General features: G+C 54.8%; 10 protein-coding genes across 10 annotated transcripts; 8 read left to right on the top strand and 2 right to left on the bottom strand.

Annotated features, from left to right (window-relative positions):
- Nucleotides 1-42: 42 nt before the first annotated feature.
- Nucleotides 43-1,956, bottom strand: DL89DRAFT_256633 (uncharacterized protein; the record flags this gene model as incomplete). Its single annotated transcript, XM_040885463.1, has 1 exon — nucleotides 43-1,956. The coding sequence occupies one exon, from the start codon at nucleotides 1,954-1,956 to the stop codon at nucleotides 43-45; it is 1,914 nt and encodes a 637-aa protein (XP_040745171.1).
- Nucleotides 1,957-3,268: 1,312 nt separating this feature from the next.
- DL89DRAFT_266637 (beta and beta-prime subunits of DNA dependent RNA-polymerase) lies at nucleotides 3,269-6,906 on the top strand. Its single transcript, XM_040887155.1, is given in 12 exon segments — nucleotides 3,269-3,418; nucleotides 3,477-3,678; nucleotides 3,698-3,829; nucleotides 3,918-4,001; nucleotides 4,023-4,361; nucleotides 4,389-4,397; nucleotides 4,428-4,946; nucleotides 4,971-5,034; nucleotides 5,062-5,080; nucleotides 5,102-5,777; nucleotides 5,818-5,883; nucleotides 5,907-6,906. 12 exon segments carry the CDS (start codon nucleotides 3,321-3,323, stop codon nucleotides 6,801-6,803), a joined length of 3,105 nt encoding a protein of 1,034 aa, XP_040745170.1. The 5' UTR covers nucleotides 3,269-3,320; the 3' UTR covers nucleotides 6,804-6,906.
- Nucleotides 6,907-7,972: 1,066 nt separating this feature from the next.
- On the bottom strand, nucleotides 7,973-8,471 carry DL89DRAFT_130064 (uncharacterized protein). The gene has a single exon (XM_040883312.1). It carries the CDS (start codon nucleotides 8,294-8,296, stop codon nucleotides 8,018-8,020), a length of 279 nt encoding a protein of 92 aa, XP_040745169.1. The 5' UTR covers nucleotides 8,297-8,471; the 3' UTR covers nucleotides 7,973-8,017.
- A 607-nt stretch (nucleotides 8,472-9,078) lies between these two features.
- Nucleotides 9,079-10,738, top strand: DL89DRAFT_266636 (uncharacterized protein). Its single transcript, XM_040887154.1, is given in 6 exon segments — nucleotides 9,079-9,543; nucleotides 9,657-9,763; nucleotides 9,783-9,813; nucleotides 9,848-9,955; nucleotides 10,032-10,442; nucleotides 10,572-10,738. The coding sequence occupies 6 exon segments, from the start codon at nucleotides 9,384-9,386 to the stop codon at nucleotides 10,724-10,726; spliced, it is 972 nt and encodes a 323-aa protein (XP_040745168.1). The 5' UTR covers nucleotides 9,079-9,383; the 3' UTR covers nucleotides 10,727-10,738.
- Nucleotides 10,739-14,259: 3,521 nt separating this feature from the next.
- Nucleotides 14,260-17,196, top strand: DL89DRAFT_266634 (ribonucleoside-diphosphate reductase large subunit). Its single transcript, XM_040887153.1, is given in 9 exon segments — nucleotides 14,260-14,375; nucleotides 14,455-14,679; nucleotides 14,753-14,977; nucleotides 15,100-15,210; nucleotides 15,248-15,762; nucleotides 15,782-15,824; nucleotides 15,844-15,924; nucleotides 16,035-16,733; nucleotides 16,759-17,196. 8 exon segments carry the CDS (start codon nucleotides 14,455-14,457, stop codon nucleotides 16,867-16,869), a joined length of 2,010 nt encoding a protein of 669 aa, XP_040745167.1. The 5' UTR covers nucleotides 14,260-14,375; the 3' UTR covers nucleotides 16,870-17,196.
- DL89DRAFT_274593 (V-type ATPase) lies at nucleotides 17,114-18,751 on the top strand (the record flags this gene model as incomplete). Its single annotated transcript, XM_040889205.1, is given in 3 exon segments — nucleotides 17,114-17,204; nucleotides 17,285-17,384; nucleotides 17,404-18,751. The coding sequence occupies 3 exon segments, from the start codon at nucleotides 17,114-17,116 to the stop codon at nucleotides 18,749-18,751; spliced, it is 1,539 nt and encodes a 512-aa protein (XP_040745166.1).
- A 257-nt stretch (nucleotides 18,752-19,008) lies between these two features.
- DL89DRAFT_321914 (uncharacterized protein) lies at nucleotides 19,009-20,226 on the top strand (the record flags this gene model as incomplete). Its single annotated transcript, XM_040891308.1, has 1 exon — nucleotides 19,009-20,226. The coding sequence occupies one exon, from the start codon at nucleotides 19,009-19,011 to the stop codon at nucleotides 20,224-20,226; it is 1,218 nt and encodes a 405-aa protein (XP_040745165.1).
- A 286-nt stretch (nucleotides 20,227-20,512) lies between these two features.
- Nucleotides 20,513-21,697, top strand: DL89DRAFT_283016 (uncharacterized protein; the record flags this gene model as incomplete). The annotated part of the gene is made up of 1 exon (XM_040889721.1): nucleotides 20,513-21,697. The coding sequence occupies one exon, from the start codon at nucleotides 20,513-20,515 to the stop codon at nucleotides 21,695-21,697; it is 1,185 nt and encodes a 394-aa protein (XP_040745164.1).
- A 1,330-nt stretch (nucleotides 21,698-23,027) lies between these two features.
- On the top strand, nucleotides 23,028-24,787 carry DL89DRAFT_266633 (uncharacterized protein). The gene has a single exon (XM_040887152.1). It carries the CDS (start codon nucleotides 23,071-23,073, stop codon nucleotides 24,742-24,744), a length of 1,674 nt encoding a protein of 557 aa, XP_040745163.1. The 5' UTR covers nucleotides 23,028-23,070; the 3' UTR covers nucleotides 24,745-24,787.
- A 374-nt stretch (nucleotides 24,788-25,161) lies between these two features.
- DL89DRAFT_130016 (uncharacterized protein) lies at nucleotides 25,162-26,666 on the top strand (the record flags this gene model as incomplete). Its single annotated transcript, XM_040883311.1, has 1 exon — nucleotides 25,162-26,666. A coding segment is annotated over one exon (1,428 nt), but the record flags the coding sequence as incomplete, so codon positions are not given.
- Nucleotides 26,667-27,213: the final 547 nt, after the last annotated feature.

The following is a 27,213-nucleotide window of genomic DNA, read 5'->3' as shown; positions in this document are numbered from 1 at the left end:
ACGGGAATCTAATCTGGCTTGATCTCGAGCTGGAGCCCTGCCTCAGACAGCCTGCTTCGACAGCGCTGGGCCGTTCAGCGAGCACTGGTTTGCGCTGTTGCACACGACATGGACTGTCTTCTCAAACCTGACGTTGCTGGTGTGCAGGCCAAGTGCAGACACTCTGACGGTTGACCGCCACTGCATGGTAAACGACCGGAGCTCCTTCACCGTATCGAACCAGTCGGCTAGACTGCTGTCGACGCTGCCATCGGATGTCGCCCGCTTCCTCATCCGGCTGCCCAGCCCGCCCAGGACCATGTCCTTATCGGTAATGACAAACGGTGTCCGCTTGCTGCCTGGCTGCTCTTCCGGCGAAGGAATCACTGCCTTGCGCTCGCCCGTGCCTAGGTCAGCGTTCGGGATAGTGACCTCGACTGGCGGCCAGCTCCACCTGGTCTCCCCCTTGCCCGGCAAATGTATGCTCTCAGGCTTGTTCACCACGCCAATCTCGACATCGCGCCAAAACATTTGCAGCGGCTCAGTGAACTCCATCGTCACTCCAACCGGCGCATCTGATGTCATGTTACCGGACATCTGAATTGTGTACTTTTCACCTGAGGCCAGCGCCCGGTTGGTAGCTTCCATGGCCGCAGCCGTTTGCCTGGGCATCAGCGTGCTGTGTGGCAGAGACAGATGCACAGTCGATGTACCCGTGTGGGTGAATGTGACTGGGATCACTACATCGACAGTCTTGCCAGCGTTGCTCGGTTCTACCTCATCGCGACGATGGAGCAGCAGGGCACCGCGCCTTGGCTTGGCTTTAGGCTGTGGCTCCATAGTTGGCTCATGATCTGCTCGGTTGTGCCTACCGTGGTGTGATACCTGTGGCAGAACAACGGCTGATGACAAGACTTGGTTAGGCGGTGGCGACGACGACACGATAGCTGCGGAGGATGCCTGGAACGCATAGTTGGAGTGTGCAAGTGCTGGCATCTGGGTAGCCGCAGTGCTCCATGGTATGGCCAGTGCAACTATCGACGATGTCTGTGACACTGGGATGCTGAGCACACTCGATCCCACCAGGCTGTCGCTGGCTGGCGTATCTGGCTCTCCGGCCATGCGGGCATGTGGGTTAACCCCGCTGCTTCCAACCAAATCGCGCTTGCTGCCATCGGTACCGTCATTTATCGTAGCGCCAATCGCTATCAAGTACTCGGGAGGCGGCACTGCATGAAGATTGGTAACTCTGAACGACACGTCCTGCACGATCGCACGCATCATGTTCGGGAACACGCCAACGACCAGAATCACGATAATAGCAATCAGCAGGACAACAAGCAGCCCGACAGTGATGCAGCATGTGATGAGCGGGCGCTCCTGCAGCCAGCGGATGACCGGTTGGAAGCGCTTGATGAATGGGTGTGAGTTTTCCCAGTCGTATGGCTCGCACATTGTGCACTTTGACCGCTTGTCGAGCAGCGTCGATGAGTCGGCCCCGGACTTCTTTGTCGACCCCTCCGCTGACGCTGTGCGCTTCAGTGAAAATTTCCTGCACAGCGTGGTAGCCGCCAGATGCACAGGGCTGAAGGGATTTGATGGGTGCAGTTGGATATCGTCGCGCTCGGACACGCGGCTCATGGTAGGCGAGAAGGCGCTTTTCTTTGGCGAGATCACAGTTTTGTCGTCGACCAGGGCAGAGCTTGTTGGTGCCTCGGCCTGAAGCGGGCTGCCTTCAATCACCATGTCCACTGCCGCCTGCAGCTCCCGCTCTATCTCTGCCTCGGCCTCAGAGTCGTACTTTACGATCTTGGAATTGGTGTATACGAGTCTGGCAGTCGGCACCGAGTTCTGCTTGTCGGCTGCTGATGTAGCCCGCTGGGCCAAGCCAGTGGCATTGTGATTGATGCGGTTCAGAGTGCTGCTGGAGTCACTAGAAGTGACGCAGCTGTCGCTGGTCGGGTCGTCTCTGGCCATTACATCGCTGCTTGTTTCGCCACCAGAGGGACATGGCTTTGAGCCCTCCGCCTCCGCCCCATTCCAGACTGGTTGGTGTCAAGCTGTGGATCTACCGAGTGGGTGACGCTTGAGTCGCTGTCTACTCGAGCGTATCGCTTGCCTCTAATATGCACGTCGCCCAGAGGAAAATAGAGCATTATGATTACCGGTGGTTAGCAAAGTGGCCTGCGAGTCGTAGGTGTAGTCGGTATTGTAGTTACGTTGTAGGTTAAACTGCACACTTCCCGTGTGCGGGCCACGCTGCGTTGGTTCATATACGCTGCTTCTGAGAGGTGTGCTATTTTCCACACCCTCTGCATGCGCTCTAGAACAGGGCGTTTGGTGCAACTCTCATTCTGCCGCAGGGTGATCTTCAAGGTGTCCAAATCTGCGCCCTTTTACTGCAAACAACTCCATATGGATAGGCAGAATTTAACCTGCTCCCTGCTCCTCATGCGCTTTCCTGGAATATGCCTCCCTGGCGACGCTTCTTCCCCACATGCGCCTCCACTCAAAAGGATCGGAAATTATGCACATCTCGCCCCCTACCTTGTATATTATTAAGCTGCCTCACCACAGAATCCAGGCTCTTGGTCATCAAAAAAAGGCGTGACAAAAAGCGACCTGAGCGAACTGCTCGCAGTAGCGAATGACTGCACGACCGATATGCGAAAAAGGACAATATAAGGCCCAGAAAATAAACGTAGATGTTGCTGGTCAAATGGCCCAGGCACCACCGAGATTACTCTTGCAAGCTGGCAGCGAGCGCTAGCCACGTAAAGTACAAAAATTCGAGAAAACCCTAGAGTCGAGAAAGAGAGAGCATCTCTTGCGGAAAAGTAGCGAACACCGAATTGCGTACCGCAACACTTTGTGGCCCGCTTTCAGAGAATCAACTACAGCAGAATGCGGATTTTTCTCGCACAAAAGGCAATCGTTGCGAGGTTCACAAGCACCATTACCTGTCAAACCGCATCCGCCCTGGGGCTGGCCAGAGATTATGTAAGGTGCCATATGTGCCAGCATCAGCGACCAGGCAGATGCCCTGGTTTAGAGATCAGGCCGACTTGCCCTTGGCAATATCACGAGAGTCTGTGGCCTCTCCAAGACCTGGCAGCGCCAGCACATATGTGGCTGGCATGACATGCAGTGTCCGTGATGACGCTCCTTCCCAGATGGCCAGACCCGCGCCTTCCTATGATTAGATCAAGTGATTCAATCAGCTCCTCAGGAAAAAATTCTAACTGCCGCTGGCAGACCAAGCCGCTCTCAGCAAACCCTGCCCGCAAGCCCCACCTCTGCTGACCACCAGTTTTTTTTATTAGCATTGTTTTTTTATTCCAATGCAGGTCGATCGGCTCACCAATTCAGGGGTTCTCCAGCACCAGCGGTTCCAGAACGGCAGCGAGGACGACGCGGCGGTGCTTCTGGGGGCGGGTCCGTCGCAGGCCAAGAAGGGGCTGACTGACCCGATCCCGACGGCCGAGGACAAGTGGCAGCTGCTGCCGGCATTTCCTGCGCGTCAAAGGACTGGTCAAACAGCACATTGACTCGTTCAACTATTTCATCGACGTTGACCTGAAGAAGATTGTGAAAGCCAACGAGGTGGTGACGTCGGACGTGGATCCGTCGTTCTACTTGAAATACACTGGAATCCGCGTGGGTATGCCCGAGCGGACCGATGCCGATGCAGCCAAACCGGTCGATTACGCCACACGAGTGTCGGCTGCGTGACATGACGTACGCTGCCCCGATTGCGGTGGACATTGAGTACACGCGTGGGCGGTCGCGCGTAATCCGCAAGGGTGTGGTGATTGGACGTATGCCAATCATGCTGCGGTCGGCGCGCTGTGTGCTGACTGGCCGCAACGACGCCGAGATGGCTCGGATGCAGGAGTGCCCCCTAGACCCCGGCGGCTACTTTATTGTGCGTGGAACAGGAAAAAGTCATTCTGGTGCAGGAGCAGATGTCCAAGAACCGTATCATCATCCAGGTCGACAACAAGGGGTTCATGGCGGCCAATGTGACGTCCAGCACGCATGAGCGCAAATCAAAGACATATGTTGTGTACAAGAAGGGTGCCCTTTACCTGAAGCACAACTCGATCAGCGACGACGTGCCGCTGGTGGTGGCGATGCGTGCAATGGGCATGACAGCGGACAAGGAGATCGCACAGCTGGTAGCTGGAAACGACCCGCTGTTCCTGGACATGCTGTCCCCAACACTCGAGGAGGGCTCGGCATCGAAGCTGTTCACGCAGCGGGCGGCGCTGGACTGGATCGGATCCAAGACTAAGGTGACTCGCCGCCCAGGCATGGCTCGCCGGCCTGGCTACGAGGAGGCGCTGGAGGTGCTGGCCAACGTGGTGCTGGCCCATGTGCCTGTCAATGGCAGCGACTTCCGCGCCAAGTGCGTGTACGTGGCCATGATGGCGCGGCGTGTGCTGCAGGCAGTCAACAACGACAACATGACTGACGACCTGGACTACCTTGGAAACAAGCGTCTTGAGCTTGCCGGCCAGCTGCTGTCGCTGCTGTTTGAGGATCTGTTCAAGCGGTTCAACTACGACCTGAAGCTCAACGTGGACAAGGTCCTGAAGAAGCCCAACCTGGCGCAGGCCTTTGATGTGTATAACCAGCTAATGTGCCACGGCGATCTGATCACACAGGGCCTGACTCGCGCCATCAGTACAGGAAACTGGTCGCTGAAGCGTTTCAAGATGGAGCGTGCCGGTGTCACCCACATTCTGTCGCGTCTGTCGTACATTTCGGCGCTGGGCATGATGACCCGTATCAGCAGTCAGTTTGAGAAGACGCGCAAGGTGTCTGGCCCTCGTGCGCTGCAGCCATCGCAGTGGGGGATGCTGTGCCCGGCCGATACTCCTGAAGGAGAGCTGTGTGGTCTGGTGAAAAACCTGGCATTAATGACGCATATCACTACCGATGACGAGGAGGAGCCCATCCGCCGCGTGGCCTTTGCTCTGGGTGTCGAGGACGCTGCGCTGATGACTGGTGCCGAGCTGCACACGCCTGGAACGCATGTTGTGTTCCTCAACGGTCTGATTCTTGGCGTGACCAGATCAGCACTCCGGTTTGTGCGTCAGTTCCGCATGGTGCGCCGCAGCGGTCGCATCCCGGCATTTGTCAGCATTTATATCGATGACCACCGCAACACCGTCAACATTTCGGCCGATAACGGGCGCATCTGCCGCCCTCTGATTATCGTCGAGAACGGCAAGAGCCGCGTCAAGGACCACCACATCCAGGATCTGATGGCGGGCAAGCTCGAGTTTGACGACTTTTTGCGGCTGGGCCTGGTGGAGTATCTCGATGTCAACGAGGAGAATGACTGTAACATCGCCATCTATGAGAAGGATCTGAAGCTGTATACAACCCACTGCGAGATTGAGCCGTTCACGCTGCTGGGCGCTGTGGCTGGGCTGATTCCGTATCCGCACCACAACCAGTCGCCGCGTAATACGTACCAGTCCGCTATGGGTAAGCAGGCAATTGGTGCTATTGCCTACAACCAGCTCAACCGCATCGATACTCTGCTGTATCTGATGGTGTATCCGCAGCAGCCCATGGTCAAGACCAAGACCATCGAGCTTATCAATTACGACAAGCTGCCTGCCGGCCAGAACGGCTCGGTGTTTGTCATGTCGTATTCCGGATACGATATTGAGGATGCCCTGGTTATCAACAAGTCGTCCCTCGATCGTGGGTTTGGGCGCTGCCAGGTTATGCGCAAGTACACGGCCATGGTGCGCAAGTACGCCAACGGCACCTTTGACCGCGTTGTTGGTCCGCCCATGATGACCTGACGGCACGATCCCCGAGCGCTACGCGCACATCGACACTGACGGCATGGCCCCGCCGGGCACTCGTCTTGAGACCGGTCCAGATGTACCTCCACAAGCAGTCGCCAGGTCGATGGCGGCAACGACATCAATGCTGGAGTGGGCGGTGCTACCGTCGAATATCGCCCAACACCAGCCACGTTCAAGTACCCTGACCACGGATACGTTGACAAGGTCATGATTACGACCTCGGAGACCGACCAGACGCTGATCAAGTTCCTGCTGCGGCAGACGCGCCGGCCCGAGCTTGGCGACAAGTTTTCGTCTCGACATGGCCAGAAGGGCGTGTGTGGCATCATTGTGCAGCAGGAGGACATGCCGTTCACGGACCGCGGTGTGTTCCCGGACATCATCATGAACCCGCACGGTTTCCCGTCGCGAATGACTGTCGGCAAGCTGATGGAGTTTGTGGCTAGTAAGGCTGGCGCAATCAAGGGCGAGCTGCAGTACGGTACGTGCTTTGGCGGCAGCAAGATGGAGGACATGTGCCGGATTCTGATGGAGAACGGCTATAGCTATACTGGCAAGGACTACGTCACGTCGGGCATTACCGGCGAGCCTGTTGGCGCCTACATCTTCAATGGCGCCACGTACTACCAGCGCCTGAAGCACATGGTTGCCGACAAAATGCATGCGCGTGCGCGCGGGCCGCGTGCCGTGCTGACACGCCAGCCCACCGAGGGACGCTCGCGCGACGGTGGTCTGCGTCTGGGAGAGATGGAGAAGGATTGCCTGATCGGGTACGGCGCGTCGATGCTGCTGCTGGAGCGGCTGATGATCTCGTCGGATGTGTTTGAGGTGCATGTGTGCGAAAAGTGCGGCTACATCGGCTATAAGGGGTGGTGCCAGGTGTGCAGATCAAGCAAGACCATGACTCCGATCAAAATCCCGTATGCGTGCAAGCTACTGTTCCAGGAGCTGCAGTCGATGAATATTCTGCCACGACTGGTGATGGAGGATATTTAGGACTGCTGCATTTTTGTTGTTGTTTTTGTTGCTGGTGGTTTCAATGAATAATGGCTGACGCATCCTTTCCGTATCGTTTCTTTGCTGGAGGGGCAGCGGGGAGTAGCTGAGGCAATAGTGAATGAACAACGTTTTGGCTTGTCGCTTGCTGGCTTGTTCAGTGGTAACCGTTCTTCCGGATATGGCAGTAGGAATCCAGCAGGCCAGGACGATCACAGCCCCATAGGAGAAATACTCTGATGTCTAGTCTCGCCTTCCTAGCACAGGTGCGTGCGCTAGGCCTCTGAATGTCCTGAGCCAAAATAATGCCTGGGTGTGTTGGACAACAGCACGTTGTCGTTTACAAACATGGGGTGACGACATGTGGCAGAGAAAACCTGGTTTCGCTAAACGGTTTTGGCAAAAATAAACTAGCACTCCTCCCCCAAACTTTTTCGGCCACGGTTTCTGGTCCATCCTCTGACAGCTCTGGGTCCGCCCTACATCCCAAGCCTCTTTGATGTTATATTTACTGCACTCGGCAGCTGCGCTCGAGGTTGGAATGATAAAATATCTGGGAAGCACCCTTTCGGCCCATTTGCCCAGCCTGCTAAACCTGTCACCGTTTCTAAATTATTCCTTTTGCCTCCCCCTGATGGCGTTTTGGCAATATCCCGGGCCATAAAAACCGCTCCTCTTCGCCTTCTATTCCTTGGGGTTTCCGGCCTCTTCTCTTCTTCATTTCATCTGTATATTCCACATAATACATGTCCTTCATTCTGCTGACGCCATTTGTTGGAGGAGATCAGCCTGCACTTGATCTTGCTGGCAAAACGGTAAGCACGGAGGACATAATCAATAATGAAATGCTGGCTGTTCCTTGCTGCAAATACAAAACACGCACTCGCTTTTGAGACACTACAGTAAGGCTTTATTCAGCCGGGACACCCGCGAGGGAGGTGTCGGATTTGTTGTGTGGAGAAAGGCAATATTATTAGCACTGTTGTCTTGCAACAATTTCTACCATGCACAATGCCTTGAGGACTCTGGTTTTGTATTGCACGCACACATCCTCTCCTGCTTCTTGTTCGCTCTCGTCTCTTGTCTCTTGTCTCTTGTCTCTTGTCATCGTTTCCCTTTGTAATACGCTTGCTCCTTTCCCTCAATTTCTGCTCGACTAGACAAAGTAAGCAAGCTGTTTTTTCCTTCCCTCGTGTCCCACCTCTGCATCTCCTCTACACAGCTACAAATAGTTTGCATATTGTGTTGCTTTTTCTCTGTGAGCACTTTTTCCAAGGGTTGGCTGGAACGAAAGCCGGTGTTGTTATTGTCACATCACTCTGCGTGGAGTACAAAGTGCAATTCAAAAAAAATAACCTGTCCCTCACACCATGCATTTTTGCATATCTCACAACGCGCCTCCTCCCCTCGCTCCCTAATAACCGCCAGAAAATGAGGCGGTAAATGAGCACCAATATGGCAGCGAAAATTGCCATATACAGCGATACAGACATGGGTTGTGTGGGCGAACAACCTGTTCATTTCTTCTCCCCCTGAATTAGCTACAGCACACAACCGGCCGTAAAAGTTTCTTTTTCGATTGCTCGTGTTCCAAGGACAAGTGGTTTCTTCCTCCTCTTCGCCTTCCTCATCCCTCCAGCCTGCATCCACTAAAACTGTTTTTCTTGGCAATAGACTTGCTCGTCCGTTTTTCCGCCGCTAACAAAAAAGCGCAAAGCCCCACGCATCAGCACAAAAAGCACGCTGTCCGTGTTCATCTCGGAGTACATCGACAACGACACAGGGCCACCTGAATTCCAGCACCACTTTCTCTTCAATACATCGCCGAGTCAAGTCCACCGGATGGCGAATATGCTACAGCACCCGACACTCGAACCCCTGTGGACAACGCAACTCGACACAGCAGACATTACAAATAAGCGGCAGGGCATCGTCGTTCCTCAATCTGCCGAGGACCACTTGGCCACGCCTACAGACAGCAACCCTGAGCGCAGCGCATCCATCGACGCCCCATCAATATCGCCAATTTCGCCGTCAACGTCGACATTTGCTGCGGCAATAACACCAACAACAGCGACTCCGCCTCGGCGAAAGACATTCAAAATATCTAGCTACTGCCCGCAATCGTTTGGGGTGGCGCCAGTTGAGGACACATTACGCCGGACCCGGTCCCAATCGCCGCCGCCGGCTATAAACAGTAAGCTGACAATGAAGCTCCAGCGGTCCACATCCAACACCGTAACTCCAGCAGCCGCAGCCGCCCACCTGCTATCTCCGCAGGCACCCAGGCCACGCATGTCGCAGGACTGGCCAGCATCTGGAGCGGTCCTGAATTTGAGCACAAAGCGGGTTGCAGGTGTGCGAGCAAAGGGCCAGGGCGAATTATCCGATTCAGCGTCTCCCAGCGTCGCCCCCAGCATTGTCGAGGTGGTGGCATCGCGGGATTCTCCTGATTTGGAACCTGGGCAGAACCACTGCGTGGCGGCGGATTGTGCTGCTGCACGCGAGGCAAACTCAGCCACTGGCGCGCCACTGGCCAGTAGCCATGGAAGATTGCCATCCGGCAAGCAGCCAGCGGCGATGGGTGCTGATCAGACGGTCTACTACGAAGCACTGATGCTGCGGGCGCAAGAGCAGCGTGACGCCGCTATGGCCGAGGCTAACAGTATCCAGCAGCAGCTGTATGATCTACAGAAGTCCAGCCAGCGCGAGATCAAAGATCTGAAAGGCCGAGATCGATGTATCTGCGCACAAGCTGAAGATCGAGTACGAGCTGCGCACGGCTGCCGAAACCAAGTGCTCGCTGATGGAGTGTGAGCTGGCAGAGCTTGAGCTCACATATTCAGTTTGAAGCGCAAAATCTGGTTGCGCAGGAGCGCCGCGAGCACCGGGATGAGCTGGAGCGGCTGGCCAGGAAGCAGGAGGAAATGCTTCAGCTGATGGAGATGGAGCGCGCACAGGTCAAGTCGCTGAAAGCAGAGCCTGGAGAGTGCCAACATGGCACTCGACCGTGAAAAGGGCGAGGCTGAGAAGACTGAGATCAGAACTGCATGCGTTTGAGCGCAAGGTCTCGTCCTTTGTGTCGGTTCCAGATCTGCCAGTTCTGCGGGACAGTGCTTTTGCTGAATCGCCCTCGCTGCCTAACACGGCGCGTGCGATTAGCACTGCATCCATTGGGCAGACCACCGGCAACAGCACTTCACCGTCCGTATCCAACTCGTCTGACAGCGTGGGCTTTGCGACCTGCAACAGTCTCATACACCAACGATTCACATATCGCCGGTGTACTGTACTTTGGCACTGACACTACCCGCACCGATACGCGACTGACTGAGTTTCTAGGCTTTGTCAATGCATCATCGGACAAGGAGGCGATGCAGTCATCGTTTATGCAGCGCAGCATGCGCGAAGATGTCGAACCAACGCTCGCCGCAGACTCTACCACCAGCATGCCTTCCCTTTCTGGCTGGAATAAGCACCGGCGCCTACTTCATGGCGTGCAAGAGAACACGCTAGTGCTCGAGTCATACTCGCCGCGCGTCAAGCTCAATCGTGTGCTTTCTCTGGGCTGCTATCTGTGCGGGTGCTCGGTAAACCGCCCCTCAGCCAGCTCTCCATCTGCGTCAATGTCTGATCCGCGTCGCATCATCGAGCAGCGGCGGGTCGGAGAAGGAGAAGCGGCCGCATATGTTCCGGAATGCGGTTTGGTGACAACGACGACGACAACAAGCCAATCTGCCACCACTGCCATGCACGGAATGGTCGCAGTGTGCAGCTTCTTCTCGTACCTGAATATAGTGCGCAAGGGACTGATCAAGCGGCCGGTTGCTGATATCTGGCTCGAGGTTAACAAGGCCAGACTGCAGATGTGGCTGGCCAGGTGTGGAGCGTCGCCAGAATCCCGACTAAGCTGCCAATATTGATATTTACATAATAGCAAATTGAACCTGTCGTCTAACAAGAAAGTCGAACAGCACATGAGAAAAATTTCAAGTGCCACAGCTGGGACCGCAATTCAGCGACCAAGCCAATGCCAATATGGATTCTAGTCACCCAAGATCCAACCTTCTGGATCTGTTGGGTTGTAAAATCAGAATATATTAACCGAATCTAATGTGTAGGAGAGATTTTTCGGTGACTATGTGCGATTTATGTATCTCTAGTCAGCATTTATGAGAGTCGATGGATGGAAATCCTCGAGGCTCTTATCAAAATGGATATTTTGAATATGAAGATATTCTCATATGTTGGCTTGGCTGAGCTGGTCCTGGACTTCCTGAAGATAGCGTTCTGGAACTGTGACGTTCTTTAGCGTAGCGAACGCTGATGATAAACCCATAGAGCGGATCGAGGTTGAAAGCAGAGGAAAATGAGATGTGTTGGAAAAGCATTCAAGGCGATGTAGTTTGCTGCTGAGCTTGGAACTGCTTAAGGGAATATGGCAAAGTCCCTTGTTGCCTATTATCGTGATATGGCTCGTCATTTGGAGCGATATATCTCACACGCAGTTCTTCTAATAAGGGCAGCTGGGATACTAAGCGATAAAGTATAGTACAAGAAACGAAGGCAAAAAGACATAGCTCGTTCAAATTTTACCATCCAGCAGATATAATAGATACTGGAATATAGCGCCTGACTACAAAACGACCCATGTAACAGTTGAGAATGAACTGAATATGGATCTCTGTGAATATGCTGTATTCCTGAATGCCCTCGATAGAATTGTCACTCAAGAGTACTGATACACCTTTGCTATGTGGAAAGCGCAGATCCATCTGTGTAAAATCGTCAATGCTGCCAGAGATAGCTGAGTAGATCAAGGTGTGACAGAAGAGGAGGAGTAAATAGTGTTATATCTGAATGAGGAACGCTAGATAGTAAAAGCCGCTCAACTTTTGGCATATGGATCTTCCGTAAACCAGCTGCATGTGGGATGTATAGCCGTTGTGACTGGAGGTTACTGTATTCATATCACTTGAAGCGGCTGAATAGTGCAGCGTCAACCTCTGAAGTTCTGAGAAATCGAACGAGCCTTTACTCTCTGAGTAAAAGCACCTCCATGAGAAATTAGGCGGAATATTCGGATAAATCCAATATGCGAAGATTCGGTGTGCATATGTACGGAAGTGTGATCTGCCCTGGGCTCAAATAAAGAGTGAGGTAGGTAAGTGAACTTGAGAATGAATAGTGAGTGAAATTAACTGGGGCTCCTTTGATATGTAGATATGAGAGTCGATATAGGTTAAGGATTGATAAGTTTGGAAGGAGGGTGTGCGGTATTAATAGCATCATTATGATATGACTGACATGAATGTCAAGGACTGGTAGATGTGTGTGAAAGGTATTGGTTAATGGCATCATCCATATCGGCGCCTAATTCCGCTTTGCCTGCTATTTGTTGAGGCAGCCAGGCTCTCTGACAAGCGTAGAGTGTGAACAGATGGCCAGTTTGTTTTGGTAAATAGCTGCAAATAAAAAGGTGTGATAAGATTACCAGAGGCGATATATCTGTCCTGGAAGAGTAATAGCAAGTCTCTGGGTGTATTTAGATAGGCCATCTTCCACAATGAGTCTTATAATATATTCAAATCTCCACGATTTAGGAGGTTGAATCGGTAGAGATAATTGTAATGCGTGCGTGTTCATAGAATCTCGGTAAAATTATCTTTCTCCACTCTCTGCAGACTCAAGCTAAACAGAGCCCATCAAATGATGATCTCGCAAATATGAATAGAGGAAGGAATTTTCCTAAGGCACAGGTGGATGGTTCTCTCCAATGTCTTTCCGCGGATGTCGTTAAAGGTGGCCATGGATTATAGCGTAGAAAAGTGGTGAAAGTAGAGATGGGTGACAAGTTCTACCAAAGCAGCAGCTTTCCTGTGGTATATTATGCATATTTTGACAAATTGTCCATCACAATTGGAGTCGTGTGGAGGTTTAGGGGTGCTTGGCAAGCCTGCTGATGGAGTTATGTATCAAATCTACTTGAATACGAGTGTAGACAATTAGCGGTGTACAAGTAATATATCGGTATGTGTATATGGAATATGGAGAGAGAGAGGGGATGGAAGCATAGGATATATAGCCCTGGCTTTACATGATCTGCACTCATCGCAATTTCAGCACATGGTAGCGTACTAGTACCGACAAAACTATCCCCCAGGGCGCATTCAGCGATTGTATACGGATTAGCACCCACCCACGGCTGACTCTCTTCCGAGGCGTGGTCTCAAGTTAGACCCATCCAATACACATCAGATAGTGCCTTGTGAATTTGCAAATGTGGGTTATGTTTAACGCAATACAAAATTTTAGCACAAAAACTACAGACTACGGCGATGATGCTTAGATACAGGTGCCATTTGGGTTTTCGGGGTCGCCTCCTCCCCAGCCGCAGTGTCCGATGAGCTGGGGTGTCAGGGGCGGCAGCGACAAACGAGACAAAGGTAAGCACAGCGGCAAGAACAGCAAACTTCATTATGTATTATGTGTTGAGGAGAAGGTAAGGAACAATTGTGCGGTGGAATATTGTGCTTGGAGCTGCTCTTTTATAGCTTGACGAACGCGCTGCTCCATGTGGTTCTGTTGATGGCTTGAATGCGCAACAACCATGAATAAAGGTGGGACATATTGGAGTGCCAGCCTGCTAGCCTCGTGCTATCAACTTGCATGGAGCAATTGGTTTTGGCTGACTATTGTGACAATAGTGATTCTAAAGAGCAGGCGTATCGGACTTGCTGCAGCATTATAGTGGCAGATTGGATTCCAGGTAAATCCTGGTGCTCGCAAAAATATGTGGGCTTTTTGCAATAGCCTTGCTTATTGGAATTGGAGTGGCTTGAATAGCAACAGAATCTCTTGAAGGGGCATCCCAATAGGCAGGGAGAGCAATACAAGCAATAAGGCATCTGGAGGGGCACTCAGCAGCTTGGGAGAGGCGACCTGACGGAACCCAATACTATTTGGCAGCTGGCATATTCGGGAGTTTCGGGCAGTGGCAGAGTGGAATAGAGCAGGATTGAATCCTGCTGTTTAAACTGGGGTATTCTGTCTATATCAGGACTGGTGGCTGCAGAATTTGGCATAGGTGTCAAGGTAAACATGGCTGCGCGCTGGTGCTTGATCGGGCTCTGAAGAGTGTGACTGCCATCTTTGGTAATCGCAATTGATCACCGATCAGACAACTGAGCCGACTCGGAAACGGGAACGGCAGGCGGCACAGTGCGGCTCGCCACGCGCGCCAGTCGCGTTCTGTCGGCGGGCGATTTGGTGTCCTCTGACGGGACGCGCGTTGCAGGCGCTGCCTTCCAAAAGCGAATGGTGGGGGAACGAGAAAATTAAAATTTTTTGTAGCGGGGGAAAAAAACTGCCTCTAGCATTAAGCAGCGAAAGGTTTAAAAGGACGGACTGCCAGGCTTCTTTCGCGCCTCTTCTCTTCTTCCTCAGTGCGCTTTTATTATTCCTCTATTTTCTTATAATCAACACGAGCAGCGGTCTGCGTTTTGCCAGCCCAACTCTGTCCCTCATTAACAAACCCCTCACACTACATATCATCAGCTGTTCTTCCGTAAGGTAAGAGGCATGGGCACACTGCTTGCATTCCCGCAGTCGCTGGTAAAAACCGTCGTTGCTAACCGCACGCGCTCTTTAGATGTTTGTCGTCAAGCGTAACGGAGAGTCGGAGAAGGTCCAGTTCGACAAGATCACGCGGCGCATCAACAAGCTGTGCGACGGGCTCAACACGAGCTACGTTGACTCGGCGGCGGTCGCGCAGAAGGTCATCCAGGGCGTGTACCAGGGCGTGACCACGGTCGAGCTCGACAACCTGGCAGCCGAGACCGCAGCGTACATGACGGTGCAGCACCCCGACTACGCGGTTCTGGCGGCGCGTATCGCGATCTCGAACCTGCAGAAGGAGACGCACGATAACTTCTCGGATGTGGTCGCAGGACCTGCACGCGTTCATCAACCCAAAGACCAAAAAGCACTCGCCGATGGTGTCTGACCAGCTTCTGGAGCTGGTGCAGCAGAACAAGGACAAGATCAACGCGGCGGTTGACTACTCGCGCGACTTCAACTACAACTTCTTTGGGTTCAAGACGCTCGAGCGCTCGTATCTGCTGCGCATCAATGGGCGTGTTGGTCGAGCGCCCGCAGCACCTGGTGATGCGCGTGTCCCTGGGCATCCACGGCTCGGACATTGACGCGGCGATCGAGACGTACAACCTCATGTCGTCAAAGTTCTTCACGCACGCGTCGCCGACGCTGTTCAACTCGGGCACGCCGCGTCCCGCAGCTCTCGTCGTGCTTCCTTGTGGCCATGTCGGATGACAGCATCGAGGGCATCTACGACACGCTGAAGGTGTGCGCGCAGATTTCCAAGAACGCTGGCGGCATTGGGCTGCACGTGAGCAACATCCGGGCTACGGGCTCATACATTGCAGGGCACCAACGGCACGTCGAACGGGCTTGTGCCGATGCTGCGTGTGTTCAACAACACGGCGCGGTACGTCGACCAGGGCGGCAACAAGCGGCCAGGTGCGTTTGCGATCTATCTGGAGCCGTGGCATGCCGATGTGTTTGCGTTCCTGGATCTGCGCAAGAACCACGGCAAGGAGGAGGTGCGGGCCCGCGACCTGTTCTATGCGCTGTGGATCCCGGATCTGTTCATGAAGCGCGTCATTGCCGGCGGCAAGTGGTCGCTGTTCTGCCCGCACGAGGCACCCGGCATGCAGGAGGTGTGGGGCGATGAGTTTGAGGCCCTGTATACCAAGTACGAGAACACGCCTGGCCTGGCGCGCTCGACCATCGACGCACAGAAGCTGTGGTATGCGATCCTGGACGCGCAGATCGAGACGGGGAACCCGTTCATGCTGTACAAGGATGCATGCAACCGCAAGTCGAACCAGCAGAACCTCGGCACGATCAAGTGCTCGAACCTGTGCACAGAGATCGTCGAGTACTCGAGCCCCGACGAGGTGGCCTGTGTGCAACCTGGCGTCGATTGCGCTGCCGTCGTTTGTCAAGTCGGCCGACCGAGTACGACTTCCAGCAGCTGCACGACGTCACCAAGGTGGTCACCAAGAACCTGAACAAGATCATCGACATCAACTTCTACCCGGTGCCCGAGACGCGTCCGCAGCAACATGCGCCACCGTCCCATCGGCATTGGAGTTCAGGGGCTGGCTGATGCCTTCCTCGCCATGCGCATGCCGTTCGAGTCGGCCTGAGGCACGCGAGCTGAACCGCGCCATCTTCGAGACCATCTACCATGCGGCGCTCGAGGCGTCGTGTGAGCTGGCGGCCGTCCACGGCGCCTACGAGACGTACCAGGGCAGCCCGATGTCGAAGGGCAAGCTGCAGCCGGATCTGTGGGGCGTGGCGCCGTCGGACCGCTGGGACTGGGACGCGCTCCGGGCCAAGGTGCGGGAGCACGGCGTGCGCAACTCGCTGCTTGTGGCCCCCATGCCCACAGCGTCGACATCGCAGATCCTCGGCTTCAACGAGTGCTTTGAGCCGTACACGTCCAACATCTACACGCGCCGCGTCCTGGCCGGCGAGTTCCAGGTGGTCAACCAGTGGCTGCTGCGGGACCTCGTGGACCGCGGGCTGTGGAACGACACGATGCGCCAGCGGCTTATTGCGGCCAACGGTTCGGTGCAGCAGCTGGACGAGGTTCCCGAGGACCTGAAGCGCCTGCACAAGACCGTGTATGAGATCAAGCAGAAGGTCATCATTGACATGGCGGCGGATCGTGGCGCCTACATTGACCAGAGCCAGTCGCTGAACATCCACATGGACGGGCCCAACTACCAGAAGCTGACGTCGATGCATTTCTACGGCTGGAAGAAGGGGCTGAAGACCGGCATGTACTACCTGCGCACCAAGCCGGCGGCCGACGCGATCAAGTTCACCATCGATGCCGAGAAGGTCGGCACCTGCGGTCAAAGCGCAGTCCCGGGCTGCCAACGGCGCGGCGGCGCCCGGCGAGCCGACGGAGGAGGAGATGGCGCGCATGCAGTGCTCCATCGACAACGCCGACGCGTGCCTGATGTGCAGCGGCTAAGCACAGCTTTTCTTGTTCCGCATCTACGTCATGGTGTTTTTCTCTTTTTTCAAACCAAATCACACATTTTTCAACTCTCAGCACTATATCGCAGAGTGAGCCAATCGAGGAGGGATGTTATCAGGGAGGGCAGCGTGTGTTGAAGGGCGTTTTCCTTCCTCGTCGGAAACCGCACTTCTTTTTTCCCCTCCTAATTTCACCATCTATTACATTAGCCTTTTTCTTTTCTTTTCTTTTAGAACCAATGTCTGCCTCTGAGCTTTTCGAAGTCAACGCTGCGGCGGCTATCAACGCATCGTCCATCGTGCAGGACTACCGGGTGAAGCCGACTATTGGTAAGGGGGCAGACAGATGCTGTGGTGGGCACATTGGGTGGTTGTCTGGCTCATCCGACTAACATGAATTCGTGGTGTAGATTACCGCACGGTGGCGGGAGTGAACGGGCCGCTGGTGATTCTCGATAACGTCAAGCAGCCCAAGTTTTCGGAGATCGTGACTCTGACGCTGCCTGATGGGTCGAAGCGTGCGGGACAGGTTCCTGGAGGTGCAGGGCAGCCGCGCGGTGGTGCAGGTGTTTGAGGGGACGACGGGAGTGGACACCAAGTCGACGCACGTGGAGTTCACCGGCGACACGCTGAAGATGCCGGTGTCGGAGGACATGCTGGGGCGGATCTTCAACGGGTCGGGCAAGCCCATCGACAACGGCCCGAAGGTGTTTGCGGAGGACTACCTGGACATCAACGGCATGCCAATCAACCCGTACTCGCGCATCTACCCCGAGGAGATGATCCAGACCGGCGTGTCGGCCATTGACACGATGAACTCGATTGCGCGCGGGCAGAAGATTCCGATTTTCTCGGCAGCCGGGCTGCCGCACAACGAGATTGCAGCGCAGATTGTGCGCCAGGCGGGGCTTGTCAAGCCCGAGGTGACCAAGGACGTGCACGACACGCACGAGGAGAACTTTGCGGTGGTGTTTGCGGCGATGGGCGTCAACATGGAGACTGCGCGGTTCTTCAAGCAGGACTTTGAGGAGAACGGCTCGCTGGAGCGCGTCACGCTGTTCCTCAACCTGGCCAACGACCCGACCATCGAGCGCATCATCACGCCGCGCCTGGCCCTGACCACGGCCGAGTACTACGCGTACCAGCTGGAGAAGCACGTGCTGGTGATCCTGACCGACATGAGCTCGTACGCCGACGCCCTGCGCGAGGTGTCGGCGGCACGCGAGGAGGTGCCTGGGCGCCGCGGCTACCCCGGCTACATGTACACCGATCTGTCGACCATCTACGAGCGTGCGGGCCGAGTCGAGGGCCGCAACGGCTCGATCACCCAGATCCCCATCCTGACCATGCCCAACGACGACATCACGCACCCGATCCCCGACCTGACCGGGTATATCACCGAGGGCCAGATCTACGTCGACCGGCAGCTGTACAACCGGCAGATCTACCCGCCGATCAACGTGCTGCCGTCGCTGTCGCGTCTGATGAAGTCGGCGATCGGCGAGGGCCTGACGCGCAAGGACCACGGCGACGTGTCGAACCAGCTGTACGCCAAGTACGCCATTGGGCGGGATGCCGCGGCAATGAAGGCCGTGGTGGGCGAGGAGGCGCTGTCGCAGGAGGACAAGCTGTCGCTGGAGTTCCTGGACAAGTTTGAGCGCTCCTTTATCTCGCAGGGCCCGTACGAGAACCGGACCATCTTTGACTCGCTGGACCTGGCGTGGTCGCTGCTGCGCATCTTCCCCAAGGAGATGCTCAACCGGATCCCGCAGAAGGTCATCCAGGAGTACTACACCCGGAACGCTGCCCGCGATGCGGCGGCGGCGGCAGTCGATGACCAGGAGTCGGATGTCGAGGACGAGTCCGATGAGGAGTAAGCAGAGGGCAGCTTGGCAGATAGTTTTTTTGTTGTTGCTGTTGTTGTTGGAGCTGGCTATTTCCTAATTCCATATGCTCAAGAGCTTTGATGTTTTCCCAGACTGCGGGTGAGTGACGTCCACGTGATATGACGGGGGGAAATGGTTCTGCCATGTGGTTCCCCTGCTACTCCAGCGTCCGTGGGATAAGGGGGCATCCCGGCCCACGTCCCTCCAACATCTCTCGCTTCCCTACTTTTGTTTTTTTCCATTCCACTATGCTTGTTTCTGTTGACGACGTTGTTTCCAGCGCTATTGATGCAGCCAGCCACGAGCTGCGCAAGCTCTCGCTGACCATCCACGACAACCCAGAGCTGGCACTGAAGGAGGTCCATGCATGCAAGGTCCTGACCGACTATCTGTCCTCCAAGGGATTCTCGGTCGAGCACAATGTCGCCGGGCTGGATACCGCCTTCGTCGCCAGCTACCAGTCGCCAGCTGGCTCCGACGGGCTGCACATCGGGTTCTGCTCCGAGTACGATGCGCTGCCAGGCGTCGGGCACGCGTGCGGGCACAATCTGATAGCCATCTGCGGGGTGGCGATGTTCCTGGCCATATCGTCGGTGCTGGAGAAATGCCAGATCCCCGGAACCGTGAAGCTGTTTGGCACACCGGCCGAGGAGGCGATTGGTGGCAAGATCACCATGCAGAAGGCCGGCGTGTTTGACGGCTCGGATCTCTTGATGATGCTGCATCCGACGCCCGGCTACTCGGGCTCATGGCACTCGCAGTGCTGCTTGTCGATGGAGGTCGAGTATTTCGGCAAGGCCTCGCATGCGGCCATGGCGCCCTGGGACGGCATCAATGCGGGAACCGCAGCCAACGTGGCGATGATGACCATGAATGCGATGCGCGAGCAGCTGAAGCCCGACTGGCGCACCCACGGCATCGTGACCACGGGCGGAAAGGCAGCCAATGTGATCCCGGACTACGCCAAGATCGAGTATACGGTGCGCACGTCCTGGGCGGAAGAGCTCGCGGTGCTGGAGCAGCGCGCGCTGAATGTCTTTGCGGCGGCGGCGCTGGCCACCGGCTGCACCTACAAGGTCACCAAGGAGTTTGCGTACCTGGACAACCAGGACAACCCGGTCCTTGGCAAGATGTACGAGGACATCATGCACGACCGTCTGGGAGTGCCGCCGGCGCGCGCCCAGGGCGGGTCGACCGACTTTGGCAATCTGTCGCAGAGCTTCATCTCCCTGCATGGCAATTTCGATTTGGTCGGCACCGGCGTGCCCAACCACACCGTCGAGTTCACCGAAGGCGCGAGGACCGAAAAGGCCCACGAGAATGCGCTGTTTGCCGCCAAGACCTCGGCCAGGGTTGCCGCAAGGTGTCTGGTGGATGGCGAGTTCTGGGAGAGGGTGAAGGGTGCGCATAAGGAGCGGAAGAGTGCGCCCAGTGCCAGGGAGTTTTACGAAAAGCTCTCGGCGTAATTGGAATACGCTTGTTGGCCACATATCGGGAGGCTTCCCTCTTGGTATGGCGCAAAGCACCCGGCATTTTGGCTGCTGGTGGACTCGAGAGATCGCCAGGCGCGAATATCGAGGGACTGCGTAATCTACAAACATGGTGGGCAAGGGCTGCATGCTGTTCCCACGACCGCACACAGTCATATGGGCAAGGGGGTTTGAACTGCACTGGTGCGGTGTATAAAAGACATGCCTGCTGTCACCAATGTCCTTTGTCGTCTTCATTTATCCATAAATTAGCCTCACCGCCATGCTCATATCTGTTGACGATATTGTTTTCAGAACCATCGACGCCGCTAGCCATGACCTGCGCAAACTCTCGCTGTCCATCCACGACAATCCCGAACTGGCGCTGAACGAGACACATGCATGCAAAGCCATCACCGACTACCTGAAGAGCAGAGGGTTCAAGGTCGAGCATAGCGTTGCTGGGCTCCAGACCGCATTTGTTGCCTCTTATGTATCACCGGCTGGCGCCTATGGAGGCCTGCGCATCGGGTTCTGCTCCGAGTACGACGCTCTGCCGGGGCTTGGCCATGCCTGCGGGCACAATCTGATAGCCATTTCCGGCATAGCCATGTTCCTGGCAATCTCGGCCGTCCTCGATGCCTGCCGGATCCCCGGAACCGTGAGGCTGTTTGGCACACCAGCCGAAGAGAATGTCGGAGGCAAAATAATCATGCAGAAGGCCGGCGTGTTCGACGGCTCCGACCTCTTGATGATCATGCATCCGACCATCGGGTACTCGGGGACATGGCACTCGCAGTGCTGCCAGAAAATGTCCGTCGAGTATTTCGGCAAGGCCTCACATTCGGCAGCAGCGCCCTGGGACGGCATCAATGCGGGAACCGCGGCCAGCCTGGCCCAGATTGCCATGGGCGCCACGCGCGAGCAGCTGAGGCCAGACTGGCGAGCCAACAGCATTATCACTACAGGTGGCGAGGCTGCCAATATCATCCCCGAGTACTCGCGCATCGAATGCATTATCCGGGCGTCCTGGGCCAAGGATCTGAGGGTCCTGGAACAGCGCACGCTGGATATTTTCAGGTCAGCGGCCCTGGCCACCGGGTGCACGCACAAAGTCACCACTGAGTTCGCGTACCTGGACAACCAGGACAACCCGGTATTGGGCAAAATGTACGAGGGTATCATGCGGGAGAAATACAAGGTGCCGCCCACGTTCGGCCAGGGGGCGTCGACCGACTTTGGCAATCTGTCGCAGAGCTTCATCTCCCTGCATGGAAACTATGACTTGGCGGGCACCGGAGCGCCGAACCATACGAGCAAGTTTGCCCATGATGCGCGCACCGAGAAGGCCCATGAAAACACTCTGTTTGCAGCAAAGACGTCGGCTAGGGTTGCCGCAAGGTGTGTTGTCGACGGGGTGTTTTGGGAGCAGGTCAAGAAAGCGCATGCTGACCGGCTGAATGATTGATGTTCACCAACATGCGATTGAATACATGTAAAAGCAGATATATTTCTTGTGAGAATCGATCGTCAGAGCTAGGGCACATGCAGAGTAGCTGCCTTATTTCCTGTAGCTGCTGTCTGCCACGGCTTACCTCTTTGAGCTATGCACACAACGCACACCGCATGTCCCAGCCACTCAGTTTCAGAATCAATGAAATGCGCCTTGGTTTCATTGATGGTTTGTAAACGGAGGCTTGTGTTGGAATTTCAAGCGAAATGTTGGTGTATAAAAAGCACATTGTTGCCTCTGGTATTGTTCCACATGTATATGGCTATATATTAAATACACACGTTTTTGCGATAAATACGTTTTACTAAACCCTCTTTTGGCTAATGCTATTTGCTTGCCAAATTGCGCTGGTGCTGTGCATAATAAATCGCTGAACACTGGAAATAACTCCAAATCAGCAATGCTATCTCCGCTGCGAGCAATGCAATTCCATGCCAAGTAGTCGTGTACGCCACATTGATAAAAAAATGTCCTGCAATATTTCCTGCTGTTATTTTATCTGAAATTCGATGTGGGATATTGTCATATGCGTCATCACAGGAGTCAGTGGCGTCTATACCCATCTAGATATGGAAATAAGAGCAGAGCGTGCTTACCAGAGCATTCCCAACCCCCACTATACGCTGTTTCCGTGCCAGTTCACTGTTCTCAGTTGGACATATGCAAGCGGTGCTGTCCTCAACAGCCAGGCAAATGGATCTACGAAGAGACATAGGCGAGCGGCGGCATTGTGCTAGATGCATGCATCCTGCAAGCAGGTGGTGCATGGCAACACCCAAATTCCCAGTTCCGCTCTCACTCTCACTCTCACTCGCCTGTACTCTCGTCGAAACATGGCTCAGCAATAAGCAGTTGGTTCTACCTATTGCTTCCGATGTCTCTACCCAAGAGCAGTTCTCGTCTATGCCAAGCACGGACGAAAGTAAATGAACCCAAATGGTCCTTTCTCCACGGAAAGCTGATGCTGACCCATTGGCTACAGACTGGTGGAGCTTTCGAGCAGGTACACATCAGAGCTATATACTTGCTGTCTCTCTTTCAGAACACCGCCTTTGTCCAAATCGATCATAACCACTTTGACAACGTATAATTTTATTTTCTGGCCATCTAAATTCCAGCATATGCTCATACAGCACTATACGCCATTGGATCTCATGTATGTATCACCTAATGATAAGCAGGGGGCGTCAAGGGGGCGTTTGAACCCATACTGAAAATGAGGCTCAATCGTGAAGACCCGGGTACCTCCTTGTTTCTGCACTAGTCACTTGAGCTTCCTTCCCACCCTTCTCTCCTTCGCTATTGACCTTTCGCACTTATTTCCCGCCATGAATCCAGCACTTTACGTAGCAACGATAGTGGAGAGGGTTTTTGCACATGTTCTCGACGACGCTGAATCAAGAGCAGAAGATGAGTTTGCCCGCGAATACTTACAGCAGAGGTACAGACTGGCTGGCATCTGTCAAGAGTGGAGAGCAATAATGGGCCCGCGCATATTCGAGAAGCTTTATTTCCATGTGCAGTGTCTCTCAGAGACCGTGCCCAATTCGCACAGCATGCGAGCCGCGACAGAGGCGGGCATGGCTAATGGAGGGGCCACAGCTAGCCCTGCCATGCCTCGTTTCCACCTGCAGACGAATTCCGATATTATTCCGTTCATGTTTCAACCACGAACGATTATTCTCCGGGTAGATGGGGCGTCGGCGTTGGGGACAGGGCTGAGGGATTTCCTGACACGGAGGGTCTTTGTGGATCGTCCCTGGCCGTCGGTGCAGACGGTGAGAATTGACATGTCGCTGAAACGCGGCGTTGGTAATGGCGCCGACATGAGCCACATGGCGCAGTCAATCCATTCGCTTTTGTCGGTAACACCCAACCTGAAGGCATTGTCCCTGTCTGTGTGCAATGCGGGCGAGCTCAGGCTAGACATTGGGGCGGTGGTCAGCTCGCATGCCCACCAGATTGCAGCCCTGGATGTCAATTGCCTCACCACGACCGACTACTCGAGGCTTTTATTTCCGGCATTGAAAGACTTTTCCATTTGGTACCGCGAATTCGAGGATCTGGTCAGCGGATCCTGCATGGATATCAGCCTGCTGACCAATCTCAAGTTTCACACGATCAAGCCAAATGAGCTTTTCCGGCTGTTTGAGCGAGCATCCGACAGGTACTCGGCGACATTTCCTAATCTCGAGACCCTCTCAATCACATTTGGAGTTTCCAGCGAAGAAGACACTGCGGTTCCCGACACGAGCAAGAAGGTCCTGTATAGCTTCCCAAAGCTGCACAGCCTCTACCTCCGATGCGACGGGGGCGAGTCTCCCGAGGTGTATTGGATGTTCAAGGACGCCCCGCTCGAAAGGCTGCATCTCGTCGCTCGCATCAAGTTCCTGCAGCAGCTCAACATGTCGGATTTTCCAAGGCTGGCGCATGTACAGGTGTCGTTCAACCGGAAGGCTGGCGAGGTCGACCCCCAGTATATCCTAGGCAATCTGGTCAGCCCCGTATCCAATCTCCGCAGGCTCGAGTTTGGCGTAGATTGGAGTCTTTTATGCGCAACATGGCGCTTTGGATGCGTGCGGCTCCGCTCGCTGAGCATTGGCCATCACTTCACACGCAACGAGCTCCGGAACATCCTCCAACAGCTGCCTGAGCTTGTCACCCTCAATATCGAATGCTACCTTACGCATAGGGAGGGCAACGCAAGCATGTCCGACATGCAGTCGGCTGTGCTGAGGTCCGATCTCTCGGTCGTCAATCGCTCGCTGCAGGCGCTAACTGTAACCGACAAGTACTCTTACCGCAAGGCCGATCTCTTCAGCGACCAGGCCGTGGCATTGGTCGAAATGGCCACCCATCTTCCGTCGCTACTAAAGGTTGTGATTGTGTGCGACCGCCCCAGGGCCCGCAGCCAGCTCATCAAGGACGCGTTCGAGGGCTACGCGATTCAGGAGCGGGCAAAGCACTTTGCCAATGTGTCTGTCTACCTAAAATTTTGCTAAAGGGGCTATTGTTAGCAACAGGCTTATTTTTCACACATCTGCATTGTTGGCACTGCATCCACGTGTTTTGCAAATGGAGCAGATATATTGGGAAGTGCTAAACTTGCGCGGGGTGTGGGCACAGCTCTTGATGTTCCTCTAGGATATCATGAGCCAAAAAACGAGATGGGTCATCAGGATTACCTTCAAAAGCACATGCTGCCGCCAGAAATAAATGTTGATTTTCGGGCAGAAAAACTCCACAAAGCTTTCGGGCCAGACCGACAGCGGACCGCCTGGGTTTGTAGACATCGATCTGCCTTTCCAAGCAAGCTGAGCACCATCAGCCAGCCTGTATCGATGGCTGATTCGTGGCAATCCCCGAGTAAATTCAGTTGCGCGTGTCTGGCAGGGGCCATGTCCAGCACAGGCAGGTTGTCAGCAGCACGAGCTCCACTGGACTGGCTGTGCCCCCAGCTGATATCCTACAAAAGAAGCTCTACAAAAAGCCGCAGCAGCAATGCATCGGCGTCCCTCTGGATGCAATGCTGCCAGGCTGGCTTGTTTTCCTTTTCCTGTTTCTTTTTCTCTCCCTTGACATTTTCCCACTCTTTAGCTCTTTTTTTTTTTTTCCAACCCCTGAATTTCAGCATTTTCCGCACAATGCCGCTGTTTACAGGCAAAAAGGGCAAGCTGCAGCAGACCATCAACGATGCGGCTGACGACCCTGGGGAGTACAACAACGTCTACAGCATGTTTGCCCGGCAGCCCGATAGTGCAGCCATATCCTTCAACCACGTCATGAGCAGCGTGTCGGACAAGGACAGCGGAGGGCTGCTGTCGCGGATAGGCGGCGGGCGCAAGAAGAGAGGGGTGGACAGCGACGATGTTGAGCGGCTGATTGACTTGCTGGCGGTGCTCCAGGGAATAGTGATGACATACCCTCGGCACATGCTGCCGATATTCAAGGACCGCAGCAAAACCACGGTGATTTTGCGGACGATTTGCAGCACCAGCGTCCCACTGGCGGTGCGTGAAGCTCTGCTATGCATGGTGTCGAACTGGTGCGTGCTGTACTTTGAGAGCCCCAGCGCCAAGGCGAACCTGGAGGCCGTCGTGGACAGGGTGCGTGAGAGAGTGCAGATGCAGCCAAAGCAGAATGCGCTGCCGCGGCCTGCGGTAACCCACGAGCAGGAAGGGTGGACGTACCCGCAGGTCCGTACTCCATCAGAGGCCAATTTCCCGCCGGATGTCCTGGCCAGGGCGCTGGAGAATCCGGGACCCCTGGTCGAGCAGCAGCAGCGCGAGGCTATCGAGGAGGCACTGCCCGAAGACAAGTCGCAGCTGCAAGAGCGCATTGTGCTCACCGACACCCTGATCAAGCACATGGAGGGCTCGGCGCAGGAGCTCCAGTCGCTGTGCAGCATGTTGACTGAGAACCTGGTGGCACTGAATGTCGAGGAGGACCCGCGCAGCAATGCAATCGTCAGCGAGCTGATGAAGGATGTTGATGAGCGGTCGGCAACCATCAATAACTACATGGGCATGCTTGGCGACGAAGATAAAGCAGAAATACTGGCAAAGCTGAGTGCGTCGATTGACGAGGCTTCCCGTGTGCACTGGCTGGTAGATAGCTCGGTGGCCGCGCACAAGGAGTGGCGGGCCGCGCAGGAGAGCAGCAGGTCGCCACGGATGGATCTGGGCGACATTACCGGCGAGGGGTCATCGGCCAGTTTTGCTGACGAGGTTATGTCACGCTTCGCACAAACTACCATTGATGATGAGCATAGCCCGGCTGTGGGCTCTGCTTCTGACGTGTTGCGTGAGCAGGAGTCAAGCAAGGCACACGGAAAGATGGCACTGTGAGCGGGTTTCTCATGGCGTGATATACTCTTTTGTTTTGAGGTTTTATTAATATTGACACTGGTAGCGACGATATTGAGCAGTACATGGTCACATATATCGGGCAAGCAAGGGTTTAGAGACCCAACTACGCTGCGCTGTCAATTCGTAAAAAGAAAGCAAAGTGCCCGTCCAATGGTGTCAGTGCCACCAGCCCATGCACCGGCGTATGCACTGCCAGTAGTAAGGCTGCCAGCGGCACTGGCGTTCGCAGTGGCGGCGTCTCCAGCTGTCGCCGCCAGGGAATCGACCACCACCACCGCCAGGGAACTGGCCGCCGCCACCAGGGAATTGGTCGCCGCCATACTGGATCTCGGCAACAAGCTCAGGGCTAGGAGCGGTCTCAGCAGAGGCTGCGGCAGCAGCAAGGGCGAGAACAGCGAAAGAGATAAGCTTCATAATGGCTGAATGCGATTGGGAGAGAAAGGGAGAAGATCTGCCTAAGGAGCATGTTCTGTCCAGTGCAGGAGCCTTGCCTTTATATATCATCGAGCAAACAGTGCCAGACAGTCTTTCACAGGAGTACCAGATGCAACGTTGAGGGAATGCGGGCAAACTGCATACTGATGGAAAGATGGAACAGCATGT

This window comes from Linderina pennispora, assembly GCF_002104995.1.
Source record: "Linderina pennispora strain ATCC 12442 chromosome Unknown DL89scaffold_4, whole genome shotgun sequence".
Classification (NCBI taxonomy): Eukaryota; Fungi; Kickxellomycota; class Kickxellomycetes; order Kickxellales; family Kickxellaceae; genus Linderina; species Linderina pennispora.
Note: the sequence above shows the minus strand (reverse complement) of the source record. Positions and strands in the feature narration are given on the sequence as shown.